Genomic DNA, 13,474 nt, shown 5'->3' with positions numbered 1-13,474 from the left:
AGAAACCTCCGCTGCCACAATCCCATGAGGCAAGGGGGGCTTAAAACTGTTTTCCCCCCTTTTCCTTGCATTCTTTGGCCACTAAAACAGGTAATCTGTGTATTCAGCTGTTTTGTCTATAGTTCTACTTTAAAACAAACTTTTCATTTTGGATAGAGCAAGGGAGGGTTATAGCCTCTGTCAGATTTTTTTTTTTTTTTTTTTTTTCACCATCTATGGTCTAGTGTGGAGATTTTCCTTTACTTCCTCTCCCATAGCCAAACAGGAAGTGAGAGGAAATCTCTGCAAATTAAGGGAATTTCTTGAGGACCCCCAGGTCACCAAAACTAGTGTCCCCATTGAAAGATTTCCCTTCTATTACTTTTCTGGAGACAACCCAAATGTCGGCATTTTCTTTTACTTTTAATGATGGTAAACAGGAAAAATAGAGAGGTGGGATCTCCTTAATGGACGCAGACAGCAATAAAAACTGACAGGTGTTTGAATCCCTTTCCACTCTATCCAAAACTGCCCTTAGTTATACTTTAAATTGCAGCTGTGAGCTCAGTCGGCACAATTAATTGCAACTAAAATAACAGCAGAAACACGGTATTGCTAGGACTCTTTACATCACCCTGTGAGATCCTTCCTTTGCTACCCAGTTACAGCTCCTCTGGAATGTGTATGGCTCCCACATTATTCTCACTCCATAAAATAGACTTGGCGCACAGGGCAACATTAAAGTAAACTTGTCCTGACGGAAATGAGGAACTGCCACTGCAGACCGCTCTTTTTAGAAATACTAGTTGCCAGGCTGTCATACTGCCACTTTTACTTCGGGACCATGAGTCACAGGTGCAGATGTATTCAGATAAAGACTTGTCACTTTTTCTGAAATTCCTACTCTGCATCCTTTTTTTTTTTTTTTTTTTCTTCCGAATCAGCGCCCCAACGTTTTGGAGCTGGTGGGAGACACCTAGCCAGGCAAGAAAGACATCAGAAATGGCATCCAATGTTTTTTACCTGATGACTGATGTAAATTACTGTAAAAGTGGAATAAGGAACTCGAGGAGGGTGTGCAGTGAGAACAAAACTATGTTTGTACAATGTACTATTACCATAGTCGTCACTACTGTAACTATTACTTCTGTTTCTAGTTGCTACTTCTGTCTTTTGCTACGGTTCTTGTTATTACTATTACAACGAAACAGAAAATAAACTGACACGTCTCCTTCAATCCCAACCTATTGCTCCAGATATATGTAATGGTTTCCAGTAATAATGCTGACACATTTCCGCCTTACACAGCCATAGCCACCTTCCCGGCTATGTCTATGACTAAGACTAAAATGGTTCTCTGTTCTTGTTTAAGATTGTTACATGTAACAAGAATAATTTAATCATAAGCTGACAAACTTCACTTTTATTAACTGTAATTTTTATTTCAGATACATGTAACAATTTCCAATATTCATACAGAAGTATTTCAGCCCAAGTCATAGCCATAGCCAGGAGTGTGAAAAAAAACAAAACACCAAGCCTCCTATGCACAACAACTTAACTGAACCTCCATGTAAGGTGCAAGGCCCTGAAAGGAGCACTAAATTCAATATAAAAAAACCCAGAGCAGCACTATGATCACACCAACCAAAACCTTTTGTTTCTGAAACAACTGGATTCTGTGCAGTCCCTGCCCTTGGCCATGCACCACTGATGTGTTTCACCCAGACTGGGTTTAATCATAGAGGTATCTCTACAATTAAGCCCAATCCAGATGAAATACATTAGAGGGACATGACTAAGGGAGGGGACTGTGCAGAAACCATTGGTTTCAGTATAAACTTTACGATTTGATGTCCGAGTACTGCCCAGGACTTTTTTACATTGGACATAGTCGGAAGCGGTCATCACCATGACTAATGCCAAGCAAGGCTGAACTGCACCGCTAAGATTATTGGAAATTGTTACATGTATCTGGAGTAAGGGCCGGTTCACACTGGTGAGATGTCAGATGGGATGTGATTTGCACTGCAGTGAAAATCACACGCGATCTCTGTGCGATGCGATTTCAGCCATAAAGATCGTATGGCTGAATTTGCATCAAACTCGCACAGGACCCTTTTTTTTTTTTTTTTCCTGTTCAAGTTTGCAGATTGCACTGCGATATATAAAAAAATATTAGTTAAACCCACAAGTGCTTTATTTTTACCACTACTATTCCTTTTATATTGGCTTTTGAAGTTTACAAATGCAGCAATTTAGTAATTGGATGAAAGGTTTAGCACTGGGAAACACTTTTTGAAAGATAAAAAGTGCATTTTATGTACAACTATATAGATCGAACCAAAATGAGGGACAATGAGGGGGACAGAAGGGACTTTGTTCCAAATCAGGGACTGTTGGGAGATATGCAGCAGTGTTAACCGGCCCTTAAAGTTACAGTAAAGGACTTTGCTGTGTGCCAGATTATCATTTCCTGTTTGGATTTCAGCCAATCAAGAGGTTTTTGTTGTGCATTGCAAGGTCTGGTCATGAGAGCGAACGTTGGATTTACACAGCATATTATAAGGCCCCGTTCACACCTGAGCGTTTTGTAGCTTGAAGCTCCAAAATGATCAACAACCAAAATCCCAATGGTGTTCAGTTGTGGCCTTTTTACATCAGAGTGTAGTGTCACTTGAACCTTGTAGCTCTAAAAAGTACATGAACCTATTTTGAGCTACAAGCTTCAAGAGTTTTTAGCCCCAATAGACTTCAGTGGGTACACCTGAAAATTGTGTTAACGTGCGAAAATGCACTTATCACATGGGTTTTTCCCCCCTTGGTGACTAGCTTTCCATTGCCTAAAAATAATCCAAATATAAAATGCTTAAGCCTCAGATGCCCACACAAATGCCCGTACAAATGCTCAGGAAAAAAAGCCTGCAAAACAACCAAAGATGCTCAGCCCAAGGGTGAATACAGTCTTAACCTAGGTTCACACATATGCATCGTGGGAAAGCATATGCATTGCACTGTTTGCGATCTGCTGCAGGTGTCAATACAAAGTTAACACCCCAAAAGGATCGCAAACGCAGTGGGTTGCTTACACTGGGTTATATGGTATAAAACAACCAGACTTGAGGCTTTTGTTTTTGGAATTTGGAATTTTTCACTTCTTTTTTTTTTTTTTTTTTTTCAGGTGAAAGTTTTTACCCATGAAGAAAATGATATACTCTCAATAAAAGTTGAAATGCAAGTTAAGGTACACGCAAGCCAGGCTTACTTGCTGCTATCTGACCTTGGTCTGCGACCACATTGGGATATGCACTACTTGTAAGCAGAACAAACTTTCAGTACCTTTTTACAAGTCTGCATGTATACATTTTTGACATATCACACTGTACTACAACAGTATACATTTTGAAAGAAGCAGAACTTTTTTACCAATAAAGCGACTTTAGCTAGGTTGAGATGTCATCAGTTTTCTGCAGGCATAGGAAAGCAATTTCTGACCCCCCCGCCCCGTAGCAAGTCACAAGTTGAGAAGATGCAGCAGGGGCTGATCTGAATCTGGTATTTACAAACGCAGACAAGAATTGCACAGACACTAGGATTTACAAAACTGTATTGCATCCGAGCCAAAATCTCAGTCCAGTAGATACTGACCCTCTAAGGACTGAACAAAGATGAAACTCCCCTCCTAATGAGAAATGCAGATGAACAGGCCACCTTTAAAGTTCAAATCTAGCTACAGTTCTATTTGAGATAGATTAAGGAGGACTTAAATGTCTGTCGAGTCTTAATTTTGGTCTGTGACACCCTTGTTTAGTATTTTCTATCCGATCTTATCCCCTTGACAGCTGTGTCAGGAATGAAGGATACAGAAGTTACCAGGAATGGAAAGCATGGGTAGCAATAAAAAAAAAAAAAAAAAAAATCAAAGCCCGACCAGTGCTCACTCTACTAAAAAAATGTGTTTTGTCTATGTTCCAGTTGCAAGACATTTTCCATAACTTCCTGTCCTGACAGTAAGTGAGGAGAATTCTCCCCAGTAAGGACACAGATGGCACTAAAACCTGACAGTAGCTCTAACCCTTCCCTGATCTATCCCATACAGTGCATCTGGAAAGTATTCACAGCGTTTCACTTTTTCCACATTTTGTTATGTTACAGCCTTATTCCAAAATGGATTAAATTAATTTCCTCCTAAATTCTACAAACAATACCCCACAATGACAATGTGAAAGATGTTTGTTTTGGAATATTTGAAAATGTATTAAAAAGAAAAAAATAACATTTACATAAGTATTCACAGCCTTTGCCATGACGCTCAAAATTGATCTCAGGTGCATCCTGTTTCCACTGATCATCCTTGAGCTGTTTCTACAACTTGATTGGAGTCCACCTGTGGTAAATTCAGTTGATTGGACGTGATTTGGAAAGGCACACACTTGTCTATATAAGGTCTCACACTTAACTGTGCAGGTCAGAGCACAAACCAAGCCATGAAGTCCAAGGAATTGGAACAGGATTGTATCGAGGCACAGATCTGGGGAAGGGTACAGAAAAATTTCTGCAGCATTGAAGGTCCCAATGAGCACAGTGGCCTCCATCATCCGTAAATGCAAGAAGGTTGGAACCACTAGGAGTCTTCCTAGAGCGATCGGGGGAGAGGGACCAAAAACCTGATAGTCACTCTGACAGAGCTCCAGCAGTTTCTCTGTGGAGAGAGGAGAACCTTCTAGAGGAACAACCATCTCTGCAGCACTCCACCAATCAGGCCTGTATGGTAGAGTGACCAGGCGAAAGCCACTCCTCAGGAAAAGGCACATGACAGCCTGTCTGGAGTTTGCCAAAAGGCACCTGAAGGACTCTCAGACCATGAGAAACAAAATTGAGCTCTTTTGGCCTCAGTCATGTCTGAAGGAAACCAGGCACCACTCATCACCTGGCCAAATACCATCCCTACAGTGAAGCATGGTGGTGGCAGCATCATGCTGTTGGGATGTTTTTCAGTGGCAGGAACTGGGAGACTAGTCAGGTAAAGATGAATGCAGCAATGTTTAGAGACATCCTTGATGAAAACCTGCTCCAATGCACTTTGCACCTCCCAGACTGGGGCGAAGGTTCATCTTCCAACAGGACAACAACCCTAAGCACACAGCCAAGATAACAAAGGAGTGGCTACAGGACAACTCTGTGAATGTCCTTGAGTGGCCCAGACTTGAACCCAATTTGGACATCTTTAGAGAGATCTGAAAATTGGCTGTGCACCAACTCTCCCAATCCAACCTGATGGAGCTTGAGAGGTCCTGCAAAGAATGATGGGAGAAACTGCTCAAAAAGATGTGCCAAGCTTGTAGCATCTTACTCAAAAAGACTTGAGGCTGTAATTGGTGCCAAAGATGCTTCAACAAAGTATTGAGCAAAGGCTGTGAATACTTTATGTACGTGGTGTTTTTTTTCGTTTTTTATTTTTAATAAGTTTGCAAAGATTTCAAACAAACTTCTTTCATGTCATTATGGGGTATTTGTAAAATTTTGAGGAAAATAATGAATTTAATCCATTTTGGAATAGGGCTGTAACCTAAAATGTGAAGAAAGTAAAGCACTGTACATAAACAAATTGACATTTTGCTTCAGGGATTAGTCTGTACAAAACACATTTTTTAGCAGAACTTTTAGAGATAGATGGTTGCAGGCGCCTTCCTATATTTCTGGCATAGTTATCTACTTGCAATAGCTCACAAAATGTGCCCCCTACCCACCTGCCATGGGCTCTCATGTTCAGGATGAATTCAAGTTGTATCCAATCAAAACAGCCCTTGATGACCAGTCTGCTTGCTTAAAACATTTTGTGACTTAACACAATGCAATAATATACAAATACAGTGCAAGCCCCTGATAGTCATTTTTAAAACCAATCATTCTTGAGAAAATAGGAAACAGTATCCTTAGGTTGAAATTGATCCATTAGCATTATTGGTCGGAATGTATTGGCCTTCATTTTGGACAATAGTTGGACAATAGATACCCATGTATTTTCTCAGTATCAATAAGTTTTTTTTTTTTTTTTGTTTTTTTTTGCCTATGAGTCCACCTAAGAGAGCCTCCGTTTTACATTAGATCAGCCTTTGTCAACCTTTTTAACACTGAGGAACTCTTAAAATAACTTTCCAGTCTCATGGAACCCCTACTAAGTGCTATACTTGCAGCTCATGGTAGCTTAGTGTGATGGTAAGTAAGAAGCATTATTCTTAATCACCATTGGTGGTCGTTGGGAACACTACATATACAAAAAATAGCAATCACCCCAATTTATAACTAGCCTTTGCAGTAATGTGCACATAGAAGGGCAACACACATCACAAGAAAACATACATTTCCAGTACACTTACCAGCTCGCCCGCAAAACAACCAAATTGACCCTGTCTAACGATTCACATTAAAAGAGGGTTGTGTTGCACACATTTGCAAATATATGTGGAAGCTGAATTGCACACATCAAGGCTCCTCCTGTATACTGTGGTCCTAATTCTATAGTTTTGAGAGTCTGCAAGTTGGCGCACATATACCAGCGGATAAATCAAGGGTGGGTTTTCCTGGAGGGATCCCACTCAAACGCACAGGAACACATTGGACACCCAGCAAAAGCCCAAATGACAGCCGAAGGCATCAAATGTGCCCCCACACCAATTGGCGAACAAGCTATACAAAACGATGGCAGCCACCCCAATTTATAGCTAGTCTTTGCAGTAAGGTGCATATGGAGGGGCAACACACATCACACACATACAAAAATTTCCTAGCGCACTTGCTAGCTAGCCTGCATTTGAAAGACTACCCCCTTACAGATGACTAAAAAGATCACTTATGTCAGTAATTATCGGAGTGGTGGAAATTGCTGATTGCTCAAGGAACCTCTAGCAACCTCCTGAAGGAACCACGGGGTTCCATGGATACCAGGTTGGGAAATGTTAATTTAAGTAGTAAAGTATAGTGTATTTTCAGAAAGAACATATTCTAAAATGCTGTCTCAATGAGACAAAAAACAAGCTAGTCAAAGTTTTATGAGTGACAGCAACAATTCCCCACTTGCAGACCGTCCCACTTAAATGCGTTTCACCCAGTAACCTACAATTAAGCATGCACTGGGTGAAACCCGTTTGGGACGGTCTGCAGGCAGGGTCTCTTTGTTGCTATTACAGATATTTGACTAGTACAGACACACAGAATGTGACTTTGTGGCTAGGTGAGAGAGAAGAGTGGAAGTGGACTTCGGTCTGCACTGACCTGCTCCACACCAGAACCAAGGAGAATTTAAAAGTAGTTTTGTAGCAACACCTTACTTTTGTATATCTTGTGGTGTTAGTGCAGTGTTTAGAGTCCTTTGTTTATAGAATTAGAGATTTTTAGATTAGCCTTTATAGCAAGTCACCACAGGCCTAGTCTCTCTACCCTCTCTCTAACTCTCTAACTTCCCCTCCCCTTTCTCTCTTGCACTCTCATGGGCATACATGATAACAAATTATAAACAGAAATAAGGATTTTAAAAGCTTAATCCATACCATTTTTTGCATCAAACTGACTTCTGCTATACTGCTATATATCTAAAAAAAAAAAAAAAAAAAAAAAGCAGAAAACGCTATACATTTCCATTTTTGATGTTTTTGAAGCTTTATTAAGTCTATCCCTTTTTATAACTATTATATTTGCAGGAGCTGTAAAGTAGTTGAAACTGCCAGTGATGACGATAAAATATTTTATATAACTTCCCCTCCTGTAAAGCAAAGCAAGTCGAGGGATTTTGTGGTGCTGATGTCTCGAAGATATCCATGTAAAAATGGGTGAGTCAAGCTTGAACACACAACGTGCTGTATATTTAATCCACCAGTAAGTTGTGTTTCCAAACCACTGGACTGATGACACAAATCAGGACCAGAATTTTTGAGTTTTGCTGTCCATTGTTGTCATGCCTTATGTAATCATTATGTTGTCTTGGCTCTGTAATCCTAATAGATGCACAAGTTGAACACAAGTTCAACATTAAAAAAAAAAAAAAAAAAAAAAAAAAAAACCTTGCATCCTCAGAGCCCAAAACCTGGCGTTGTACCAGTGGAGGGGGAAAAAAAGAGGACAAATGACTGGTCACCAGTATTACCTGTACTCTCTTGCAGCTAATATTTCTTTACTGACTTTACCATGTGGTCTGCTTTGTGTAGAGACAGGGCTTTGCTTCATCATGTCAGAGCCTCCAGCAAGGAGAATAGTGGACAGCACAGTAATGATATCACCAAATCTCACTCCAATCTCCTGAGACTAGCAGTTAAAGGCAGCAGTGCCTTAAATCTCACACTGCAGATGTACTGTTATGAGTCTGTAGGCACAGGAGTGCCTAGGCATGCTTACTGCTATTTTTCAGGAGGTATTCCAGACAAAAATGTGTGTGGTGTGTTTTTTTTTTTTTTTTTTTTTTTTTTTTTTAAAGCTTTAAAGAAAGGGCTTTAGATAAAAAATGTACTAATGTAGGAGGATTTGTTTTAGCTCTGTGTATCACCTGGGTATATGTGAGGGTTTACAACCACTTTACCTGCACTAATGTTTGTGCTCAAATGGGTTTCATCTATGTTAAATGGAAGTGCTTAATATATTTCAATAATGTTCTAAATTTCTTCAGATCTTGCAGAATGTTGATGTGAACATAAAGTTTCTCACAGATATCAATCAGAAGCAGACGTGCCATGAAAGTCTGAATATGATTAGTGATGCCTGTGTGTGCCTATTTATATTACAAAGGGCTACTGTAAAGTGAACTTTTTGTCTGTAGGACAGTTGATAGTGTTTACTATATGATTTTACCTGCCTGGAATTGCTCTTAGCATGTTACCTTACTGATCTGATCAGTAAGCTTAAATTTAAGTTTCTCTTTTTTTCAGTTTTAGAGGGATTAGGAAAGAATTACAAATATTTCAGTTTTTTATTTTGGTCTGTGACCAAATTTTGTGTGGGGTTTTTTTTTTTTCCCCCTAAATACCTGTTTCTGTGGCACCTGCTCAAAAAATTGTGGTACCATTGTCAGAGGGACAATAAGGCATGAACAGCAATAAAATATGTTTAGAAGTTTTTTAAGGCTTCATGTACACTACCCTACAAGCTTTTGGCATTTTCTTACCAAAGATCCTAAACTCAACTCTATAAAAGCCTACACATAGGCTTTTAGCAGAGTAGGGGTGAGCTTCAACCTCCCAAAATGCGGCAAAAGCTTGCAGCCAGTGTACATGAGGCCTTTCGCTTCCTTGCCAGAAAGATGTCCCATTGCTTTCTGTACTGACAAGAAGTGAAGGAAAATCTTAAAGCGGTAGTAAACCACGTAACCCCCCCCCAAAAAAAAAAAAAAAAAAATCTGCACGCCAATAGCATAATGTGCCGAGGCAGCTGACCTGATCCCTCAGCGTTTCTTCTGGGATCGCTGGCTCTGGCACTGTGAGTGGCCAGGCCCGCAATGACGTCACTCCTGCGCGGAAGCCCTCCATTCCGGAGATAGAGAGAGATATAGATAGAGATATAGATAGAGATATAGATAGAGATATAGATAGAGATATAGATAGAGATATAGATAGAGATATAGATAGATAGAGATATAGATAGATAGAGATATAGATAGATAGAGATATAGATAGATAGAGATATATATATCTCTATCTCTCCTTTTTGTTCTAGGGCGATGAACCAACTCCCTCCAGTTAATGAAGGGAAGACTAGAGAAGGGGGCCCTGCATGATACAACTTCAAAATGTTGAGACTCTTAGATCCCACAAATGTTTTTGTGGTTCAGGTAGCAGCTGCTCTTGGGTAGCCAGGGGTGAAAGGACAGTCATAGAAACATAGAAGACTGACAGCAGAAAAAAACCAAGTGGTCTTTTTCTGCTGTCACTCTTCTTTGTTTCTATGACAATCTTCACATTGTCCTCGGTTTCTCTATGGTCCCTTATAAAAAATTACATTTTTTTGAGTGGAGGCATAGGGTTTAATTTTCTGCAACTGGAGAGCGCAAAATCTGATGCAGCTCTGCATAGAAACCAATCATGTAGGCAGGTGTAAGTTGAACTCCCTACACAAGTGGCACTGTCTGCAACCACCATGCAGGGGGGAGTGGAGGTCAGGAGGAACACTCATTCCTTTTAGGCCTCCGTGCATGTCATTGAGTGAACAGCTGTCTGATTGACCTCCGTGGCCATCTTTAGTGAGGACAGTGTTTATAAAAAGCTCTGGCTCACTGGAGTTGGTGTGCATTTTGCATGTGGTTGTGTTAGGGACAGGAACCTGCTGGCTAGGGAGAATGTGCCTAGAGTAGGGAAAGGTTCCAAAGGATGCACAGTATAGGGAATGTTGTTGCTGTGTGGAACCTTTCCACTTCAGTGCCTCATTGCTTACTGCCTATCAGCCGCTTCCTGTGCCAGTTGCGGTCAGTCCTCGAGCATTGCTCTCCACAAGTACTGCATAATTATCGGTGAGTGTTCTGCCTGTTGAAACCTCTGCATAGACTCTGTTACAGTGTGTTTGGAACATTCTTGACATTGCACTACTTTAACATCTCTGGCCTCTGTCATTCCTCCCTTCTTGGGTGCCTACCACCTCGCTTGGTCCCCCCCTACAATCCGCTTCCAGGTTTTTTGTCAAAGCTCAATTGAACAAGCTAAAGTTAAAAACTGGCTACAATGCACAGCTGCACCAGATTATGCATACTTCAGTTTTAGTAAATCAGCCCCATGGTATTTTAAGATGTAAATGAGGGCTGAAAGTGAGAACTAAGATATGAACCAGCAGGTAACCAAGCCTAGACCAATGTATAATGTCCATGGTCAGTCAAAGCCTGTGGATAGAGAGAAATATGTTAATCTTTGGACAATATTGCCTGTAACAAAATCAAATTCAAATAAAGATATAGATATATATATTTGATAAAAAAAAAAAAAAATATATATATATATATATATATATATATATATATATAATTTTTTTTTTTTTTTTATACTTCCAGTGATCCTTTCGTCATTGCAGAGAGATCGGTGACCTTGTCCTCTTGTCCTCCATCACTGGAGTTCCTGAGAAGTGAGGTGCAATGTGCTGGCTTCCTGATTTACAGTCATGGAAAGGATGAATGTCAGGTGTGTTTTTAAAAAAGAAAGCCATGTATATCCAGTATTACTTCAGTAAAGTTATTGCCTAATCAATAGACCCATAGATAACATGTAGAAATTACAAGTACTTTATACAAATGCAGGAGCAGAACACCAATTACACTTCTATATGAAAAGTGTGCTAATGAGGACATTTCTTGTTGCCTATAGGAAGTGATCCAAATCCTTATTTGATTTTCAATCCTGCACTGCAGAGGTGATCGTTGGTAGCTGATTTGTTGCTATGAGACATTTTCATAAGCTCACGTGTTAAGAATGCTGCTTTCTGTATTGTTGCTATAGTTATTGTACTCCTTCCTTTTTTTTTTTTTTTCAGGTAAATTACCTGAACCAGCTAACATCTGACATGATGCCATACATCGAGGAGAACCTCACCGGGTGGTCTAACTCCATAGAAGAGACTGCTTCCTCTTGTATAAGATTTTTGGAGACAGCCAAGGTCTATACTACGATATTATAGACCAGTCTCCATTCTAATCAGCCAGGACTACTTTCTTATTTTGTTTACAGATCCAAGTGAATATGTGTGAACAAAACCCAACAACATTCTTACATCGGAACCATTTCCACCAACGTCTGCACAAAGCCACAATTTCACCAAAGCAGATAGCCATAGCATTTACTGACCCTAGTCACTTTACTGAATGCAGTTGTGTTCTGTGCAGAAAATTGTCACAATTGTGAACTGTTGGGTAATCTCATAGCTGAAAGCTTCATCTGTGAACCTTCTATGCTTACCATTTTGTTAACGTGTATTCATTTCTTGATAGGCATATCTACTGTCATTTATCTATGTATTTTTTTATGCATACTGTTGGTCTTGTCTAAGGCAAGCGCCCGGGGCCAAGCTGAAAAGCAAAAGGTAGCCGTCATCTCAGATAGGGTGCACAACCAATGCTAGGTGGTAAGAATTGCAAAGAACAGTCATTTGGACTCGATACTTGGCATTTAGCACAATTAAACATAACTTTTTATACTGTGAATATCTGATGCAAAGCCCATGAACACTGGAAGGAGCACTTAGAGTTAAGTGAAACCCTTTTATTTTTGCTTCAGATCTTTTGGTACTACACAAGCTGCACCAAATACCTATGTTTTCTCATCCCCCAACCTGCACCTGCCCGTATCTCACCTTACCTGCACACACATGATTGTCCTTCCTCCATCTCTTATGCTTTTCCCTTTTCAATTTTCATATTTCTCACACAACATGGAAGGGTCTTGTATATGAATGAATGCACTGAAGTTCCATAGAGGTGACGCTACCCTTAACAAGGAGTAATGCAATATGTAGTAATGTCTATATGGATGAAATAGAAAATACTTTATTATTTGTATTGTAATTGAGTATGCCGAGCAAAAACATTAGTCACTTTAGATTTGTGATTTTTATAAAGACATTTGAATTTGGCAAGTAGTAATTGGTTGCATTCACCTGGACTTGTTCTATGTTGTTTAAAGTTCTTTTCAACATTACAGAACAAGTCCAGTTGAACGTGACTAACTATACCATGTAAAGTACAATGAGCCTCTGTAACCAATCAAATTTAATCTTTTACTTCTCTTACGACAGTGAAATCTGGTTGCTGAAGGTTATTGTAACTTTATCTAGTCATTGCACTCTGCACTGCAATTATTAAATAAGCCTGTATAGGTTTCACTATTCACCTGTATGGTGTAATTTAAAAAGGAGTAAATTATTAATCTATATCTGTTTATTAAGCTATGTAACCATACAGAAGAGAAGTGCCAAATCGTATAGCAGCATTACTTTTGCTTTTATTTGTCCATCAGGCAAAAAAGTGATATCTGGTGTTAAAAATGTTTGGCTGCTGTAACTCCCAGTACATATCTGTGATGATGTGGATATTCTGTATAGCCCATCACTCCCACTAATATTTTGATAAGCATAACTTTTAAATGTGTTTAAAATTATGTACTAATTTAATATGCTGGAAAAAAGTTAGTAAAATTCTTGCCTTATTTGGAGTTTATCATGCTATTTTTGTGTCAGTAAATACAAGCATATAATAGAGCAGTTTTGTCAAATATTTCTCTCAATGTTTTCCAATTGTAAAGCTCAAAGACAATTCCTAGCACCTCTATCACAGGTACACATGCATACAAACTGTGTTCCAACTTTAGGTATTGTCCTAGAATATTTGGTATTTTGTGTATCAATTGATACTTTCAGACTGGGTTGGCACTTTTGCGCATTACCGCAATGACGTTAACCGTGTATTTTGGTTTGAATAGCACCCCCAATGCTTCAAGGTAACGTAAAGCACATGTTACAGCGCACCACAACACAT

General features: G+C 39.5%; 1 protein-coding gene across 3 annotated transcripts in view; it reads left to right on the top strand.

The window, feature by feature from the left end:
- ACOT12 (acyl-CoA thioesterase 12) overlaps positions 1 to 13,195 on the top strand; it is a 129,449-nt gene extending 116,254 nt beyond the window's left edge. For all 3 annotated transcript variants that reach the window (XM_073624443.1, XM_073624444.1, XM_073624442.1), the window contains 4 exons: positions 3,161 to 3,294; positions 7,680 to 7,808; positions 11,003 to 11,129; positions 11,479 to 13,195. In XM_073624443.1, the coding sequence (XP_073480544.1) occupies positions 3,161 to 3,294; positions 7,680 to 7,808; positions 11,003 to 11,129; positions 11,479 to 11,622 (534 nt within the window). In that variant the 3' untranslated portion in view covers positions 11,623 to 13,195. The remainder of the gene's footprint in view (positions 1 to 3,160; positions 3,295 to 7,679; positions 7,809 to 11,002; positions 11,130 to 11,478) is intronic.
- The last annotated feature ends 279 nt before the right edge of the window (positions 13,196 to 13,474 follow it).

This window comes from Aquarana catesbeiana, linkage group LG01 (genome assembly GCF_042186555.1).
Source record: "Aquarana catesbeiana isolate 2022-GZ linkage group LG01, ASM4218655v1, whole genome shotgun sequence".
Lineage (NCBI taxonomy): Eukaryota > Metazoa > Chordata > Amphibia > Anura > Ranidae > Aquarana > Aquarana catesbeiana.
The sequence above is the reverse complement of the archived record's forward strand: the minus strand, read 5'-3'. Positions and strand labels throughout refer to the sequence as shown.